The sequence below is a fragment of the Prionailurus viverrinus genome, chromosome A3 (genome assembly GCF_022837055.1).
Source record: "Prionailurus viverrinus isolate Anna chromosome A3, UM_Priviv_1.0, whole genome shotgun sequence".
Lineage (NCBI taxonomy): Eukaryota > Metazoa > Chordata > Mammalia > Carnivora > Felidae > Prionailurus > Prionailurus viverrinus.
This window is the reverse complement of record NC_062563.1, coordinates 36,560,727-36,580,231: the sequence shown is the minus strand read 5'-3', so window position 1 is coordinate 36,580,231 and position 19,505 is coordinate 36,560,727. Positions and strand designations below refer to the sequence as shown.

Below are 19,505 nucleotides of genomic sequence, written 5' to 3'. Positions count from 1 at the left end.
AGGATGAGAGGGGCCCACAGACAACACGTAGGCTTCTTAGCCACCTACGGAGAAAATGCCTTAAAAAACAAACAAAAAACACTTGACTGCCTGGAGTCTCCGCTTTGCCTGTCAGTGTGACCTGGCACGTTGCCAGAGTCTTGGCCCTCGAGGTGCCTCTTGACTTATTCCCCTCATTAGCCAAGGGGTGCCTGTCTCTAGGAAAGCAGGCTTGGCGTGGGTCCTTGCCTTGGGAATGCCGTGTCTTATGGGTCTGCGGCCGTGATCTGATCCCAAGTGTGTCTTCTAGTGATTGACAGCTGCACTGTGGCCATGGCTTCCAATGACACGCCTGAGGGGGTGCGGTATATTTCCTCGAACGTCTGTGGTCCCCACGGGAAGTGCAAGAGTCAGTCGGGAGGCAAATTCACCTGCGACTGTAACAAAGGCTTCACTGGAACGTACTGCCATGAAAGTAAGACCCCTCTTTGGGGAATGGGGCACGGTACCCCCACCCTGCCTCTCTGCTCAGCTCAGGAAGCATTTGAGATTGAATCGTTTCAGTTGAGACCAGTGAAAGTTTACTATTAGATCTAGGACCTAAGACAGAGTTGTGTTTATAAGATCACTGACGCCTCTGACCCTTCAGATCGTTTATGTTAGAATATTCTGGAATCTGACTAGTTTGGGTGGTCCCGCTGAGTTTCTTCTCTACTCCCTCCAAGTAGCTTAGCTTATGAGGCATTAAATAAAACAGACAAGGCATCCTCTGGTGCCACCTGGCACCTTGTTTTCTCAGGGGGCAGCCTTTGGACCAGTGCCTAGCTATGGCACTAGTTGGCCTTTATTTACCAGCTTCTTCACCTTCCCTTCACAGACATTAATGACTGCGAGAGCAACCCCTGTAAAAATGGCGGTACTTGCATCGATGGTGTCAACTCCTACAAGTGCATCTGTAGTGACGGCTGGGAGGGGGCCTACTGTGAAACCAGTGAGTCTGTGGTCTTCATGGGCCAGACAGCTCTGGGATGCTGGGGTGAGAGGAGTCTTCACGGGAGGCTTTTCTTTTTAATGGGAGCCTGACCAACCACAAGACCCCCATAGTTCTTGTCATGGCATAGCACTGCCTGTGTCCTGTTGAATGCTGAAGACAGCCAACCGGAAGGAACAGCAGCTGAGGAGCTAGAGAACCGGGCTGTGATTAGGATAAATACCCCGCTTGCAGAGACAGTAATCTTCCTTTTGTTTTGACTGTAACTTGTACCTGTCCTGATTTTAATTTCCACGGGAGTGACAGAAGCCTGCCCCTGTCTTGCCACCTCGTGGTGTTAGAAATAACCCACTCTTAGAAAGCAGTGAAGGTGTTTATGTCCTGGGATGGCTCAGCTGGTCTTGGACCTTGGAGTGGAGAGCATTGGGTGGAGGTAGCCATCACCATAGCAAGGGTGCGGCTCTTACATGCTGGGTGGGCATGGTCCTGGAAGCATCTTCAGCTGGGTGTCTCCTCTTTGATTCTAGACATTAACGACTGCAGCCAGAATCCCTGCCACAATGGGGGCTCGTGTCGTGACCTTGTCAACGACTTTTACTGTGACTGTAAAAACGGGTGGAAAGGAAAGACATGCCACTCACGTAAGTGGTAGCTGACTAGGGCCCCATCTCTGCGACCCCTCCCACCCTCCGTCTTCTGCAAGGAGGGGCTGGCCAGGGGCTCAAGCTGAGATCCTCCTCCTCCAGGTGACAGCCAGTGTGATGAGGCCACGTGCAACAACGGTGGCACCTGCTATGACGAAGGGGATGCTTTCAAGTGCATGTGTCCTGGAGGCTGGGAAGGGACGACCTGCAACATAGGTAGTTTTCTGCCTCACATGGGGTTCGCCACAGCCATCTGGGCACTTGTGACTTTCCCTGGCGGGTCTGGTTCTGGCCTCTCCAGACTGTTTTCGGATCCTCAGGGAGGGTGGTCCTGTCTGTTCTTGTCTCGTAGCCCGAAACAGTAGTTGCCTGCCCAACCCTTGCCATAACGGGGGCACCTGTGTGGTCAACGGCGACTCCTTCACGTGTGTCTGCAAAGAAGGCTGGGAGGGGCCCATCTGTACTCAGAGTGAGTGTCCCCTGCCCCACCCGCCTTGAACTCTCCGAGGGCTGCAGGAGCACATCCTGACACCCTCGGGGACTCGAGATGGAAACCAGAAGCAGAGCTGTTTGATGTCTGCTTCTGCATCACCTGGGTCTGTTCTAATGCACTTGATGGGCTGCAGCCCTGACCTGGGCATGAGAAAGTCGCCGTTGAGATAAGTGGAGACAGATGGTGTCTCGCTTCCCAGCGTGGGTCTGACCAGCAGCCTGTCTCCTTCCATTCTCACAGCCCCCTTCCCGCCCTGACCGGGGCCTCTTCCTGTGCAGTGTCCCACGGCACATGGAACAAAGTGTGTTGCAGGCCTGGTTCCAATTGAGCAGAGGTCTTAAGCGCATTTTGTTGGTGTTAACTATAGGTCTATCATATGGGTATTATGGAGATCAGTGGTGTTTCTCCATAAGCTTAAAACTGCTTTGCCTGGTGAAGGCCTTACTATTAAGTTGTCTTTTTTACTTTGCAGATACCAATGACTGCAGTCCTCACCCCTGGTAAGCATGGCCACCTTTTAAGCCAGCACTTGTTGGCTGTAGTGTGCATGGGCATCACCTAGGGATCTTGTCTAAAATGCAGGTTCTGATACAGGAGGTCTGGGGTGGGGCCGCAGACCCTGCCTGTCAAACAAGCTCCCAGGTGCTGCTCATCCTGCTGGTCTGGACCACACTTTAGCCAGGTTGTGCCTTCTTTTGGAGCAGTGATTCTCAACCTTGGCTGTGCATGAGAATCACCTGGGCAGTTTTTATAAGTCTCAATGCCTGGACTGCAAGGGAGACTGAAATTAGACTCTCCGGAGGTGGGACCCCAGCATCAGTATTTTTAAAGTTCCCCAAGTAGTGGCGAGGGCGGCCAAGGGTGGGAGCCACTGAACGTAATTGGCACAGCTACCTGAGGTTAACTGGTGGAGTCTTGGATCAGTAGGCTGGTTACTGAGTGGCCTTTGCTTTCCTTCTCAGTTACAACAGTGGCACGTGCGTGGATGGAGACAACTGGTACCGGTGTGAGTGTGCCCCAGGCTTTGCTGGACCTGACTGCAGAATAAGTAAGGAGCAGCCCTAGTTGGTATCCCTAGTGGCTTTCTTTCCCCCAACACCAGCCCTTGGCCTGTACTTTCAGTCTTGAAAACAATTAAGGTCACTGCTCCCTTTAAGTAGCCCTGATAGGCAAGTGGCCTCCCACCTCCAGCTGGGATTAAGACAGCTCTGGCTGGAAATTTGCAGGTATCTGCTGGTCCTTCCTCGGGTGGCACAACCCCCTTCTAGGGGAGGCGGTACAAGCCACAGAATCTGACCATTAATCTATTCTGAGGCCTTAAAGGAAGAGGGTGCTTTTTCCCAGGACTACCCTAAAATTATGAGCCAGTGGACATTACCCACAGAGGACGGAGCTAAGGGCAGTAGAAGGGATGAGCGTTGTGGTTTCTAAAGGTCATGCCTTGGTGACATGATTAAAATGGGAGATGGGCAATGAAGTTTGTCAGGGTGCTTTTGATGTTGCTTTATTTTGAGCCTTTTCCTACTTTTTTATAAGCCTTTTTTTTCCTCCCTCCCTCCCCCCCCCCAAAAAAAGTGATTTTTTTTTTTGTTTTCATACCCAAACTATTTGAAATTTCACTAGTGCTGGAGATCACCAAGTCTGGGACTGACTGGTCTTCACTAAATAAGGGTACATTTGGTCTACTGCACGTTTCTAAGTTGTGCTGGCAAACTATGGTCTGGGCCCACTGCTTGTTTTTGTAAATAGTTTTATTGGCACACAGCCACACTCACCTATTTATATACTGTCTCAAGCTGCTTTCATGCTATAACAGAATTGAGTAGTCAAGACAGAACTCACATGGCCTGCAAAGCTTAAAATATTTGACCCTTTTCAAGAACTTTGCCAGCCCTTGCTCTTTTACTATCTGATAAAAAAGAACTAAAAATTGTGGCCTCCTGGGGTGTCTGGGTGGCTCAGTCAGTTAAGCATCCGACTTTGGCTTAGGTCATGATGTCGCAGTCTATACCTTTGAGCCTTGTGTCAGGGTCTATGCTGACAGCTCAGAGCCCGGAGCCTGCTTCAGATTCTGTGCCTCCCTCTTTCTCTGCCTCTCCTGCACTCGTGCTCTGTTTCTCTAAAAAAAAACAAAACAAAACAAAAAAAAAAACAAAAAACCCACAACAATAAACCTTAAGGAAAAAAAAAAAAAAAAAACCCAAAAAACTGATCTGAAAAGATTTTCAGCTAAGTCAGGCTAATGGTGATCTTTGTGGGGCAGTGACTGGTGGAGTTTTTTGGGGTACTGATGATCAGTTTATTTGGGTGCTGGTTACATGATAATTCATCAAGCTTATACTTGGGTTTATATGCTTTTCTATCTGTATGTTAGGTCAGTAAAAAACTTAGAAAACCATTATTGCTTCCCATTGGAGCCTAAACTTGAACTGCGTTTCTCCTAGACATCAACGAATGCCAGTCCTCACCCTGTGCCTTTGGGGCAACCTGTGTGGATGAGATCAATGGCTACCAGTGTGTCTGTCCCCCAGGGCACAGTGGTGCCAAGTGCCAAGAAGGTATGTGGGTCAGGCCCCAGCTGGCTGCGTCTTATGGGGTGAGCAGGCACTGTGCTCAGGAAGAGAACACAGAGGGGGGATATGCAGAGGGGGCCTCAGGGAAGGGGAAACTTAAGGGGTCCCCTACAAACAGGGTAGCTGTTTTTAGTCAACTCCTGGGCAATTACGTAGTTATGTTGTGTGACAGACCATCCCCCAATGTGTGGCTTAGAGCAGGCATTTGTTTGTATTGATCGTGGGCATGCGGGGCAGGCAGGATGATAATGTGTTGCAGGGTGGGTTCAGGTCTATTCTGTGTTTCCTCACCCTCCTTGGACCAGCAGCCATATCTGGCAAATGGCAGGCCTGAAAGAATCCAAGCTCAACCATGAGAGACTTAGCTCCCATCACATCCAGTAATGCTGCAGTGGCCCAAGGAGGTCACAATGCCACGTGCAAAGGCAGCAGGAGAGGGAAGAACACCTGCCCTTTGTTGGGGGGTAACTGTTGTCCCATGGCAGAGGGCACAGATGTAATTCCTTCCCTAACAGGGAGGGAGTGAAGAGTGGAGAGAACAGTCTATAGAAAAGGAAACCCCTTGGACTCCTGCATTCCTGCATTTCAGTTTCAGGGAGACCTTGTATCACCATGGGGAGTGTGATCCCAGATGGGGCCAAGTGGGACGATGACTGCAATACATGCCAGTGCCTGAATGGAAGGATCGCCTGCTCGAAGGTACAGTGTGGGGGATGCCACAGATCACCTGCATCCTGGAGTTGCCATTGGGTGTTTGTCCTGAGCCGCCTGCTCCCTCTCTCTCTCTCTCTCTCTCTCTCTCTCCCTCCCCACCCCTCCAGGTCTGGTGTGGCCCTCGACCTTGCTTGCTCCACAAAGGGCACAGTGAGTGCCCCAGTGGGCAAAGCTGCATCCCTATCCTGGATGACCAGTGTTTTGTCCGCCCCTGCACGGGTGTGGGTGAGTGTCGGTCTTCCAGTCTCCAGCCCGTGAAGACCAAGTGCACTTCTGACCCCTACTACCAGGATAACTGTGCAAACATCACATTCACCTTCAACAAAGAGATGATGTCGCCGGTACGGAACCACTACTTTTTTATTTTGGAATGGAAGGGTGTGTCTGCTGCTTCCAAGGCAGAGTGTCACCAGCTAGGACCTTGTTCTCCTTAGCTTAAATTCCTAACTTCCAAAGAAACCTCAGCCTTTTCTTTTTCTTCCAGTATCTTACATGTGTCCTTTTAAAATGTGATTCTAGGGCCTTACCACGGAGCATATTTGCAGTGAATTGAGGAATTTGAATATTTTAAAGAATGTTTCCGCCGAATACTCAATCTACATAGCTTGTGAGCCTTCCCCTTCTGCGAACAATGAAATACATGTGGCCATTGTAAGTATAAGACTCAGTCAGAATTATGTGACTGCAAGGTAGTTAACAAACTTAAGTTAGCCAGTATCTGAACACAGCAAAGCTGGACTCACATGTTTAAGTAACTTTGAATAAAGCCTACTGTGGAGTGCGGCCCTGACCCTCCATCTGACAGTTCTCCTTTTTCTCCAGTCTGCTGAAGACATACGGGATGATGGAAACCCTATCAAGGAAATCACTGACAAAATCATAGATCTCGTTAGCAAACGTGATGGGAATAGCTCGCTTATTGCTGCGGTTGCGGAAGTGCGAGTGCAGAGGCGGCCTGTGAAGAACAGAACAGGTAGGTGGGAACAGTCCCTTTGAGGACGAGCAAACTGATCTCATCTCACCATCCAACAAAAGCAGCAGGTGGGGTGTTAGTTGATGGTTCCCTGTCTCGAGGAGCACCCCCCCCCCCCCCGGCTGCCATTTAACCGGTGAAAAAACTGAGGCCAGCTGCCATGACCAAGTACCGGACTTCTTTCCCTGCCATCAAGCTGTGCTCTCAAAGTGGGGACCTCTGCAGAACATGTTGTTTCTAAGGCAGAGTGCACTGAGGCACCTCAAACTCCTGGCCACGCAAACCCTGCTGTGGCATTCTAGTGGCGTAGGACAGCCCAGCCTAAGTCCCGTGGACACTGGTTTGATAGGCAGCTCGTTGGCCCTGCAGGACATCCAGGCCCCCCTTTTGGCTATAGCTGTTGTAGCTAGGTGAGAAACAGGGTGCATGAGCATCTGGGACATGTGAGCTCTGCATGCTCAGATCAGGTTTTTGGTAATTCTGAAAATTGGACCCTATAACCAGCTGCCTGAGGAGCCAGTCTTCCCTCGACTGAACCAGATGCTGCTCTCTCCACACGGAGTCAGGAGCCTCTAGGAGTTGCTGCTGTGCCTGGTCTCTGGGGACAAATGTGTCAGGGTCTCCAAGGGCCCGGATCCTGTACTTGCTTATCAACCTGTGAAGTGACAATATGTAATTGTGAAAAGGGGCTTGTCCCCATAGCACCCCTCGTAGGGACTAAGGACAGGGGAACCACTGTCAGTAGTCTTTTGTTCATGGGGTAGCTTTCTTTTTTTTTTTTTCTTTTTTGAGAGTTCATTGGTTTTGTGCCTGCCTTACAGATTTCCTGGTTCCTCTGCTGAGCTCCGTCTTAACTGTGGCCTGGATCTGTTGCCTGGTGACAGCCTTCTACTGGTGCGTGCGGAAGCGGCGGAAGCCCAGCAGCCACGCTCGTGCGGCCTCTGAGGACAACACCACCAACAACGTGCGGGAGCAGCTGAACCAGATCAAAAACCCCATCGAGAAGCACGGGGCCAACACGGTCCCCATCAAGGATTACGAGAACAAAAACTCCAAAATGTCGAAAATAAGGACCCACAACTCGGAGGTAGAGGAGGACGACATGGACAAGCACCAGCAGAAAGCCCGGTTTGCCAAACAGCCGGCATACACGCTGGTAGACAGAGAAGAGAAGCCCCCCAATGGCACGCCGGCCAAACACCCAAACTGGACAAACAAACAGGACAACAGGGACCTGGAAAGTGCCCAGAGCTTAAACCGGATGGAGTACATCGTATAGCAGACGGTGGGCACCGTGGCTGCTAGGTAGAGTCTGAGGGCGCTGGGGGCTTGTAGTTCTTAAACGGTCGTGTCCTATTCCAGTCTGAGGCTGTCGTTGACTTAGAATCCTGTGTTAATTTAAGTTCTGACAAGCTGGCTTACACTGGCAATGGTAGTTGCTGTGGTTGGCTGGGGAACCCCATGCTGCGTCTCACGGCTATGCAAACACAAGCCCCGAGTGCCCTGGTGCACGGGCCCTGCAGCTGCCCCCTCTCGGACCAGGTTCCCAGGAGAAGGCCCAGCCCCTGGGCTGAGCTTCCACCTCTGCCAGATGTCCCGATGGTGATGCAGTCTTAGGATCGTAGTTTTTATTTATATTTATTGACTCTTGAGTTGTTTTTGTATATTGGTTTTATGATGACGTACAAGTAGTTCTGTATTTGAAAGTGCCTTTGCAGCTCAGAACCACAGCAACTATCACAAATGAGTTTATTATTTATTTTTTTTATTGTATTTTGTTGTTGTTGGGGGAGGGGGGACTTTGATGTCAGCAGTTGCTGGTAAAATGAAGAATTTAAAGAGGAAAAATGTGTCAAAAGTAGAATTTTGTATAGTTATGTAAATAATTCTTTTTTATTAATCACTGTGTATATTTGATTTATTAACTTAATAATCAAGAGCCTTAAAACATCATTCCTTTTTATTTATATGTATGTGTTTAGAATTGAAGGTTTTTGATAGCATTGTAAGCGTATGGCTTTATTTTTTTGAACTTATTTTCTTATTACGTGTTGCCTATAAGCCAAAATTAAGGTGTTTGAAAATAGTTAAAAGACAATAGGATGGCCTTCGGTGCCTGGAATACTGGCGGATTTTTTTTTTCTTTTTTTGTACGACGTCAGATGTTTTAAAACACCTTCTATAGCATCACTTTAAAACACGTTTTAAGGACTGACTGAGGCAGTTTGAAAATTAGTCTAGAACAGGTTCCTTTTTTTTTTTTCTGCTTTAGACTTGAAAAGAGACAGGCAGGTGATGGGCTACACAGCAGTTTAAGGGAACAAGCTGAGCTCCGACTTAACGTAGCCAAAATATGAGTGGTTGAATATCATTAAAAATATCAATTGTGTGAAGGTGGAAGTACACCAGTCTTATTTTGTAAATTCTGATTTCTTTTCACCATTCTTTTAATACTGAACCACTTGTAGATTTGATTTTTTTTTTTTTTGTTATCTACTGCATTTAGGGAGTATTCCAATAAGCTAGTTGAATACTTGAACCTTAAAATGTCCAGTAAGATCACTGTTTAGATTTGCCATAGAGTACACTGCCTGCCTTAAGTGAGGAAATCAAATGCTATTTACAAAGTTGAAGACCCAAAAGGCTTATAAAACAGGAATTTCATTGGTTCACCACTGAGACCGTGAAGATACTTTGTATTGTCCTATTAGTGTTATGAACATAAAAATGCATCTTTGATGTGTTGTTCCTGGCAATAAATTTTGAAAAGTAATATTTATTAAATTTTTTGTATGAAACCTGGAACAGTGTGGCCTCTTCTGAGCTGATGGAGTGGTGCTTGGGCTCTGCCTCGTGCCTTCACCACCCCACCAAATCTGTTCTGGTAAGCGGGGTGTGATCAATAGGCTGTGCTTGATGGGGATGTGGAGGAAAAACCTAAAGCCTTGTCAGCCACAGAATTCAGCCAAAGAAGCCAGGGCTGTGAGAGCCCCATCTCGAGGGGGCCTTGATTCCCTTGTTATTCAACAGCAAGTGTGAATACTGCTTGAATAAACACCACTGGATTAATGGCCTGTAGTGTGAAGGTGAATTGTTTGTGAGCACTCATGGGAAAGGCCCACCACACTAAAAGCGTTTTTAAAAAGCTTGGAATTAGTTTTAGGGGATGAAGAGGGAGATTCAGTGCTTTCGAGTACCCCCCCCCCCCCCTGCCCTGGGCTACTTGGATTAATATTAATGTCCTGCTGTCATTCGAGACCACACCCTGGTGGCTTCCGTGCAAGCTCATGCCTCCAGGGTGGTTTCCTAGCTGCTTGAGAGGTGATAGTTACAAGCTTCTGGAGTTAGAGCCATCTACTCATCACCTTTCTCAGGCAGGCAGTGTTTGGGTGGCCTCGCCATGCAGCGTCAGGGTGACCGATATCTGGCCTTCGTGAGCTCCCAAAGGTCGGCCATCACCACCCATTAAGGACATGGGAGAACGGTGGTTCTCACTGTGGCTGCTGGTGCCAAAATGGCCCTGCCCCTACATCATGGGTGGGGTTGGGGAAGCTTGGTCTCTGGTACCTCTGCAGCCAGGGATGAACCATGGTGAAGGGCATGTGGATGGCTTTCAGTAGCTGTGTGGAGTTGCCAGGAGCTCCCTGCTGCTTATTAGCGAGCTTCCCCAGAAGCTTCCAAAGCTTCCCCTCCTTGGAACTGTCCCCCAGCGCCACACCATTCACACCATCTGCCCACCTCTGGTTTTCAGAGTGGTGTTATTCTTTCATTCTTGGGAAAGTTTTCTTCTACCAGGCTAAGAACTATGTTCTCTAATGGGCATCTTGTTTAAGAAGGGGCGACGGGCTTTAAAAATATCCCTGGCTTTCTTTGCGTGAGCAATGAGGAGTCAGAGTCCAGAACAGTGCGTTTTGGCTGGCTGGGAAGATAGCTGGAAAGACCTGGACACCGGCGAGGCTGGATTCCCATGACATCTCCCTGCCCTGGTGTAGCAATATTTTCTGTCCATGATCTCTGCCGGTGGACAGCTGGTTTCTGCAAGGTGGGGTAAGAGGGAGGGAGAAGGGCTCTGGAACAGACCCAATGAGGCAGGACACAGTCTGCTTTAGCAGTGCTGAATTCAAACACCATCCTGAAGCAATACCTTGCTCTGATGGTTTGTGAACTTGGAGTTTTCAGGACCCCAGAATTCCTTGGGTAGTTGCCAAATGCTTTTGTGCCAAGAAAGAAAAAAAGTTTAATGAGCCTCTGCCATTCTTTATACCAGAAGGGAAGTGATCTTGAGATTCACATTTAAGAAGTCTTCTCAGTAGTAAGACTGCAGAGATCAGGCTCCTCTGGGCATGGCTCAAAGTCAGGACCTTAATCGTAAAGGGCAATTTCCCCCTTTCTCCAGGTAGAAGTAATCAGGCAAGGGAGCCCTGGTTATCTTGGGGACAGGGTGGAAAAGAAGGGAATCCATACCTTTCCCATTACCCATGAATGTTCTGGACCTTCTTTAAGCAAACCCTGGAAGGCAAAGAATTTTTAGTCTGGAAACTTGACTGACTCAGACTCTAGCATTAGACCATACCATGAAACTCTAGGAAGGAATTATCTTGAAGCTGGTTGTGCTGTCATTCTAGACTTATACAGTGTAAAACCAGAATAGAAAAGGGGGTGGGTGGGTATATCTTAATTGACTAAAAGTCCGGTGAGACTGGGCGACAATCAGAAGCATAACTTACAAGCAGGTTTCTCAATGCAGACTCCCAGGCCCAGTGCAAGAGTCATCAGTGGGGCCAGGGAATCTGTATTTTCAACAAGCTCTCCCCTCCTCCCCTTCTCTGGCATATGTATAGTAAAATTTAAGAACAACCCTACTAAAGTACTAAAGTATAAGCTCTTCGTTAATTACAATGTTTTTTCCTCCTTGTTAAACTGAATTAAGTACCCTGGAAGCCAGTTTGTTGCTAAATTGCCACCTGACATCATTTTTAAGTAAAATAATTATACTGCCCCTTGAGCAAGTTGTGGTCATATTTATTGGCTGATCTGACGGGTCAGTGAGTCAAAGCAAAGTTATTTGGTAATATTTCCTATGTACCAAAGTGCCAAGGAAACCAGAGCATAGGTTTCCCACCTTTCTAAACAGTGTACACCTGTCTATCCAAAAGTGAGTGTGAGGCTAAAAAGCAGTTACCTTTAAAGAATAAAAAGGTCCCACAGACCTACAGAAGCTTGCATCTTGGGCTGGGCAATGTTCTGTCATTTCCGCTGCGGCTCTTTCTTGCCTCTACTGGGAATGAGAAGCGGGAGTTCAGAGGTTCCTGGTCTGGGAAGACACACAAGCACTGGGTTATGGGAAGCCTCCTCCTGCTAATGTGTATTTATACTTTGTGAGCTCTGATTCATCCTAGCATTGGAACAGAAATCTGCTTCCTGAGGTTCTGTTTTTAAATAGATAGTTTGCAAAAACAACAATTATTTTTCTTGACATTTTTTTTTTTCCACCCCACAAGCAGCTAAACATCCCGGCCCGGGCTATGTCAGTCTCCAACAATGCCAAAAGACAGCTTGGTTATTGGAGGTACAAGGGTGCCCCAAGGCAGTTCTGTAGGGTTCTGGCCCCAGAAGTCTTAAAAACAAAGGTTAGAAATCATTAGGGCAATCTTGTTGCATCACTTCAAATACATGAGATATTTCTGGGACTATTAAAAATAACGAATTTCCCTATGTGAACAAGTGCCTTCCGATGGCTGTTAAGCAGAAGGGCAAGTGGGGGTGACGCTTGTGGGGCCCTGGTGACTGCTGTCTGGCAGCAGAGGGGCCGGCACACCTGCACGGTACCCTTTGAGATCGTGTCAAAAGGGCGCGGTTCCCTTGCTTTTGATATAAATTCTACCTGTATTACTTGCTCTTGCATGCCAGGCACAACCTTCCTGGCTTAGAGAGTGTTTCTTTCAAGTCCTAGGCAGCTTTTACAAGTCTTAAATTATGTATCATTATGCATGGGTCTGGTATTAACCTGTGATATGCCCAAGTCAGGAAAATTAACATGGAGAGTAAGGGCTCTGAAACCAATAAGAATCTGGAACTGTGGCCTGCCTGCTGCCCCCCACCCCCATCCCGTCACCTTCCCCTGCAGTGTCCACACCAGGGCACCCAAGCGTTGACTTATCCGAAGAGCAGAATAAGATGCCAGCAACATGAAAGTAACAGCTTTGTCTTAAAGAGAAGCTCTCCTGGCAGAGCCAGTGGGGCTCCTCCAGAGTCCCTGAGGGGGATACAAGTTTGCAGCTGGCTTCTTAATGACTACTCAGCCAACTGCATGGCTTGGCCCCCCTCTCTGCACCTGAATGAAGAGTGCAGAGCTGCTTCCTTTCATCAGTGCTGAGAAACGTGCAGTTGAAAAGCTTTCATTCTGAACTCACTGGATATTCATGCAATTGGAGACCTTACCTGTCAAAGGATCCAACCCACCTTACTTTCCCAGGAGGGGAAACTGAGGTCTAGAGAGGTTCAAGGACTTGTCTAAGGACACACACAGGGTTGGCAACAGCTGGAACTAGAACCTTAGGCTCCTGCTGCCTGGGTTGCTGCAGTTTCTGGGAATTTGCCAGGTTTATGTCTGGATCTTGCCTTTGGTGTGAATTTCAAAGGTAAAAAATCGGGACATCAGTAATTAACAAAAAGGAGGCTGCAAAGCCTCAAGGGAGGCTGCAGAGAGCTGCCACAAAGACCCTGTCGTCAATCTGAGCTGTGTCTCCCTCTTGCAGGCTTTGCCTAGAAAGTGACATCTTTATAAATCTGATAGCAATAGGTATTTTCTGAACCAAAGGCAGTCTAAGTCCTGTCCCTTTGTTCTTGGGCAGTTTCAGATTTCCTTTTCAGTTTCTGCTTCATAGAATTAGAAAATAAAATTGCAGGAAAGGAGGCTCAGAAACTGACAGCCCCACTCAGTACATCCTTCTCCACACATGCACACAGCACACGCATGCACGCACACGTACATGCATGCACATCTTACACTCTTCAGGACATCGGTGCTGCTCTGTGTATGAAAGGGAACTGGAAGGGCCCTGGCCCATGTCAGGGATGGCGATTATAATTAGGCTTCATCCCACATTCTCTAAACACTGCTGCTTCCCTTGGCCAGGTTATTCATGGAAAACTCACCTCAGCATTTAAAAGTGCTAAAATCCAAGTCGCTTGGATGTGATTAAGTTCACCACCTTCAGTGTGCATCTGGGCCAGCACAGACACATCTGGGAGTTCCTAGAACTGCCTGTGGGCAGCTCTCCTTCTTCCACCCAACACCCCAAAAAGCCTACTCCCCCGCACTCTCCCCACCCACCACTGAGGGATTAGGAACTCATCCCACAAGTCATCTGTAACCTGTTTGTCGTGTCAGGGTAGGCCAGAACTACATGTTATGCAAAAGTTTCCTCTGAGCTGAGGCACCCACGCTCAATGCCTTGGAAAAATCCCGTCCCGGAGACAGAAACATAAACCCTCCAAGTTCAGGACAGTAACGATCAGATATCCTCAGGGGGCTGTCCCTGGCTTTGCTGGGATGGTTTTTGGAAGTGTTTTTAAAAAGGAATCAGGGCATTGAGGAGGGCACTTGGGATGAGCACTGGATGTTGTATGTAAGCCAATTTGACAATAAATTATATTAAAAAAATATTTTTTAAATTAAAAAAAAAGAATCGGCACAAAACAGAAAAGAGAGAGCACGAATGTGAAACTGCTACAAGTCTGCACAAAACTAAGGAAAAAGTGAGAGGAAAAGGAAAGCCAGTGGGAAGGGGCCCAAAGGGGGTGGGTAAGGCCTCACCCCAGCCTCCGGCATCCCCCACATCCACAGCCCCATTATTTCTGCGCTTCCTGTGAGCTCTCAACACAACACTCAACAAAAGAGGTCCTGACCGTTTCCTCCAGGGCTCTGTGTCTCCACATGTGCCTGACCGGTGGCCGGTGGCTTTCACCTCCTCGGGGTGCAGAGCCAGGCCGCGTGCCGAGTGGCAACGGCACACGCTTTGGAGCCAGACTTCCTTGATTCCAATCACAGCTCTTCCTTCCCGATTCCTGGCATGGGATTTTCTCCACGTGCAGTGTTAGGTTTACACAACTGCGGCCCAAAAGAATTTCTGGGTTTTGGGGTGGACACACCTGGATCCTAGGCTCTGCTATTTACTAACTTTGGAAAGTTTCCACAATTCTTTGCATCTAAGTTTCCTCATCTGTGAAATGGTGATGACCAAGTGTCACTGACTTGGTCACTGACCAAGTGCTGCTCAGATTCATGACAAGGGTTGCAGGAAGAAGAAAGACTGCTGCTCTATATCTCTAAGCATCCTGGGATAGGATGTCGAGTCCACTACAAGATGAAGGAATCCAGCTAGATTCCAATGGCATTCTCTGTTCTTGCCACTAAACTGGCCCCGTTCAGAGAAGAGCTAGATAATGGCTGCTGGATCTGGTGTTAAACAGAAATCCAGGATGGCCCCCAGAGATTCCTAGGCCCTGGTTATTTGATCAAACACTAATCCAAGTATTGCTGTGAAGGGATTTTGCAGATGTAATTAAAGTCCCAAATTAGTTGGCCTTAAAATACAGAGATTTTCCAAGTGGGGCTGACCTAATCACAGGAGGAGCTCTTTAAAAGCAGTTTTCTCTGGCTGATCACAGAAGGAGAAGCAGAGATACAAAATGGAAGAGATTCAGCACAAGGGAGGTTTCTCCATTCTTGGGATGGAGGAGGCCACGTGGCAAGGACCAAAGAGTGGCCTCTAGCTGCTGAGTGAACTCCTATGGGAAACCACCAGCAGGACAATGGAGCCCCAGTCTCACAATTGCAAGGAACTGAATTCTGCCAGAAACCCAAGGGAGTGTGGGAATAGGTCCTTCCCTAGTTGGGCCTCCAGATGAGGATACAGCCTAGCTTGGTTGATACCCTAATTCCAGCCTCAGGAGACCCGAAGCAGAGATCTAGCTAAAAAGTATCAGAACCTGTGGTACAATCAATTTGCACTATTTCGAGCTGCTAAGTTTATGGCTGTTACACAGCAACAGCAAAGTTCTCTTCCAAAGGGAGTTGTACCGGGTTACGTCACATGTACGTGCTGTATTTGGTCTTGACAACACAAGTCATTGGCTTTTCCCCAATCAGTTCAGTGCTTGCTAATCAGTGTAGAAGAAAGAAAAACTCCTGCAAGAATGAACTAAGGGACCACAAAAAACCTTGGTTCCCAATTAAATTCTACCGCAGTCTGTGTTCTGCCAATGTAGACAGATCTCTACAGCCTCTAAATAATAGAACATGGTTCTGTCTTCCATATCTATCCTCCCCACCATTTTACACAATTAGAGCCAAATGAGGTAAGCTCAGGTACTTGGCCTTGGAGGACTCCAAAACACATGGTCTTGGGCCAGTTTTCTCTCCTTATGGAAGGTGATAATGTTTGACTTGTTTTTTAGATGATGCTATCAGAGGATTGGATGACTCTCCCACCAAGCATCCTTTCCCTAGATGGAAGTTTCTTCCTCGGCTGTCCTCACGACACAGTGTCTATTTCCTCTGGACGAGTAGGAGCTAAACATCAAGCCTAACGTTCTCTCCTACCAGATTCTCTTTCCTGAGCTTGCCTTCATACGGGCAGCTGGCCTAGGTGGACACACATAACGAGTGGCAGAAAGCTAAGGTTTCTCTCAGATTCAGCAAGCTTTTCTAAAGCATTGCCAGGACCTAGAATTAGACCTTATAAATGTGTGGAACAACAGCCAGAACCCATAACATGCAATTTGATAAACCAGTGTTGAGAAATATGATCTTCAAGAGAAAGCAAAGCTGATCTGATGCAGAAAATTCACAGATGGACAGTATGCTTGTCTTTGAGCCTGTATAGAGATGTTAGGTGCAGTCCACAAGGCTCTTCCAGCTAGAGATAATTAGCGTCAAAACAAGAACCCCAAGAGCAGATCCCCCTACAACTCTGACATGGAGAGCTTTTGCTACCAGGAGTGCTTTCATATTGATGGGTACTTTTCACTGGGGAGCCACTGGAGGACACTTCTCTAGATGTCACAGGCTTTGTCCTTGCAACCTCCACTCTGACAGTCACCAAACTGAGCACAAAGCACTGGGAAAAGGCTCACCAGGAAGCATTTTAAGGGGGGGGAGACATACAAATCCAAGTAGTGCTGTTGTTTCACAAGCCTCGATTCATTCTGGCATTGTTACCAAAGGGACTTCTAGGCTCCTCCTACTGGGACACAGCCCAAACACCCAGTCTGCCACATCAAGGCTGTAGGTCACCCTAATTCACCATTTCACCTTCTCCCCCTGATAAATGGAATGATGGGCTGGTATTCATCCTCACAGGCTGGGGATTGAGAAACAGTGGGTTTGAGAAAGAGCCCTCTGCATGCTTCTCACCAGCTGAGCATGTTAGGGAGGAAGAGAAAAGTCCTTCAAAGCCACTGGGCTTAGAAAAATTCCCAGTCAATCCATCACCTGCCTCCTCTGGAGAAGGGTCTGCCAGTCCAACCCACAGGTCCCAGGGCAGGTGGAGAGAGGAATGTGAGGCAGCAAGTGGAAGTAAGAGTTGTGTCTGTGTGCAAGCACATGTATATCTGTACGTGTGTGTGTGTGTGTGTGTGTGTGTGTGTGTGTGTGTGTGTGTCTAAGCACAGAGACAGGACTAGTAATAGAAGAGCTGGTGAGAGGGCGTGGGAGACTGGGAACTTATTTATAAAATCTCTTCTGCCCTAAAGCAAGTCAAACTCCCTGCTGAGGAGTGGCTTTTTCTTCCTCCCTTTTGAGTCCTGTGTGCTGAACTGACCTCTCCCCGGTGGAGGTCAGCGCTCTGCTCACCCTGTGCACACTCAGCCTTTTGGGGCTGGATCGCTTTAGAAGCCTGAAGAGGAGACAATCTTCAGCTCGAATTTCTGAGAGGAAAGCTGTGGTAAATCTCGTGAGGAAGCTGGCCTGTGTGCATGTTTTAAAGAAATATATGTATATGTTCTGATCTTTTGGGAACTGTGGAGAAAACAAAAGGCAAACATGAACACTGTACATCACCAGAGTCCCCTCCCACAGCCTACTTCACCCACTAAAATAAATCAGGCTGGGTAATGAATGAGGTTTTAAGAAATGTAACTGAACTTAAAATACAAGGTCAGCATCTCATCCTAGGTAATCCTTTGGAGGATGAGAAATGCTCCTGATTTTCCCACAGGGTTATTTCAGATGTGCTTTCTGAGCCAAACTATTTTAAAAGCATTCATTCTTCCACTGCCCTGCCAAATGTGAACTTGAGATTCACACGCACTTTTTGAGAGCTTATTAATGATATTAATGATCATGGATCAAAGGCAAACCTTAGACAATTATTTAGGTGCTTTAAAACCTCATCTGCTGTACAAGGGCAACAATTTCTCAGTGTTGGCAAAGATGAAGTTGCTCTGATGTGTCGGGTCGAAAGCAGCATTACGAACGTGGCCTCATGGAGAAGACAAGACACATCTCTTTGTATGATTAAAATGTACTCGTATTGACACCTCGTCACCAAAGCCTTTCTCATTCATTTGAAAGCAGGCACACTTCTGACCTGCAGAAAGCCCCTCGTTTAAAGGATACTCTCCGCTCAGAGCACACCCTACCTCTTTCAACATCCAGTATTTAAACCTACACACACCCTACATTTTAAAACAATAATTCTTTACTGTGGCTTCTCATGAGAATCAGTTATTTGAGGAGCTTTTAAAACTGCCAATACTCAGGCCAAATTGCAAGGATTCGGATTTAACTGGAAGCTACTCAGGTAATCCCAATATGTGGCCAGTACAAAGAACCTGTTTTTAAATGGATGCGGAAATTAACACATCGGAGTGGTATATTTACCTTAAGTGTGGTGCTTAAAATATTAGAGATCATTTTGTTTGACAAAGGGAGAAACTGAGGCCCGGGAGGTTAAGTGACTTTGTTCCAAAGCACACAAACCAATTAATTAGTGGCAAAGCAGCAGCCTGAACCCAGGGTTGCAGCTGGTAGCACCACGCCATCTAGAGTCTCTGGATCCCCAGCCAGACCCCAGGTCCGAGGCAGGTCAGCTGCCTGTGGGCGAGGGTGTCCAGTGTGCCCGCACAAGCAAAACACTATGAAAGGTGCTTTTGCTTTATCAGCTGCAATGGTTCTCAGCATTTCATGAACAGCTATCCAAATGTATTATTCCAACCTCAGATTGAAATGCCTTGGAAAGATTCTGTACAGATCCAAGGGGAGATACGTATACAAGCAATCAGAGAGGCCTGGGATCCTGTCATAAAAGGCAGTGTAGAGAAAGAGCTGGCCCAGGACTTCATTCAGTGATGAACAAGGACTAGATCCACTTAGAAAATGGACATGAATCTGCTTGGGAGATGTCAAGATCTCTGGAACAGAGTCAAGGTTGCATACTTTAACCTCTCACAAGAGGGATCTATCTTAGCTCACAATTGGGAGAAGTGGGAATATATCTGCATTGTAAAGACCACCCCAAAATCTTAGGGGCCCATTTAATCACAACACCCCACACAGGGTTTTCCAAACCTACAACTTTAGAACCAGCGGTTTGGAAGCAGAGCTCCTTGGATTGTTTCAACACAGCGTTCAAAACCTCAGGGTTGCTTCAAGGAGGAAGAAGTCTCTAACAGAATATAATTTTAAGTAGCATGTACAGAAAAGGGCATCTGGGATGTATATTCCTTGGGGGTCGCTCGTTTTGAAGAAAAGTGATACATACAAATTTATTTTTTGAAAACAATTTTACTTTTTATTCATAAAGCAGGTTCATTTCCTCTACATACTACTTTCACCCATGTACTTTCAGACACATACAACTATTTAAACGACTTATATAAACAAAACAAATGACAGGATATGGGCAATGGAAAAAAAGAGCTCCTCTAGGGATTGCTGCAGTGTCTGGCTTTCTAACTTGACTAAAGAAAATTATCCTGTCAAATCCATACCTGTAGTCACCTGATCAGATGCTTGGGGTCATATGTATGGTTTTATTGATTTTTGTTTAATTAAAGAATCAAGGTTTTTGGTAAGTAATTCTAATGGCGATTATAAAGTAATTCATGGTAATATCATGCTACATAATAAAAC

At 47.2% G+C, this 19,505-nt stretch overlaps 1 protein-coding gene across 3 annotated transcripts in view; it reads left to right on the top strand.

Annotated features, from left to right (window-relative positions):
- Positions 1 to 9,169, top strand: part of JAG1 (jagged canonical Notch ligand 1) — a 36,218-nt gene extending 27,049 nt beyond the window's left edge. For all 3 annotated transcript variants that reach the window (XM_047851841.1, XM_047851843.1, XM_047851842.1), the window contains 13 exons: positions 290 to 454; positions 857 to 970; positions 1,498 to 1,611; positions 1,717 to 1,830; positions 1,967 to 2,083; positions 2,580 to 2,607; positions 3,070 to 3,155; positions 4,552 to 4,665; positions 5,270 to 5,379; positions 5,502 to 5,735; positions 5,914 to 6,045; positions 6,217 to 6,367; positions 7,189 to 9,169. In XM_047851841.1, coding sequence (XP_047707797.1) covers positions 290 to 454; positions 857 to 970; positions 1,498 to 1,611; positions 1,717 to 1,830; positions 1,967 to 2,083; positions 2,580 to 2,607; positions 3,070 to 3,155; positions 4,552 to 4,665; positions 5,270 to 5,379; positions 5,502 to 5,735; positions 5,914 to 6,045; positions 6,217 to 6,367; positions 7,189 to 7,646 — 1,937 coding nt within the window. In that variant the 3' untranslated portion in view covers positions 7,647 to 9,169. The remainder of the gene's footprint in view (positions 1 to 289; positions 455 to 856; positions 971 to 1,497; positions 1,612 to 1,716; positions 1,831 to 1,966; positions 2,084 to 2,579; positions 2,608 to 3,069; positions 3,156 to 4,551; positions 4,666 to 5,269; positions 5,380 to 5,501; positions 5,736 to 5,913; positions 6,046 to 6,216; positions 6,368 to 7,188) is intronic.
- The last annotated feature ends 10,336 nt before the right edge of the window (positions 9,170 to 19,505 follow it).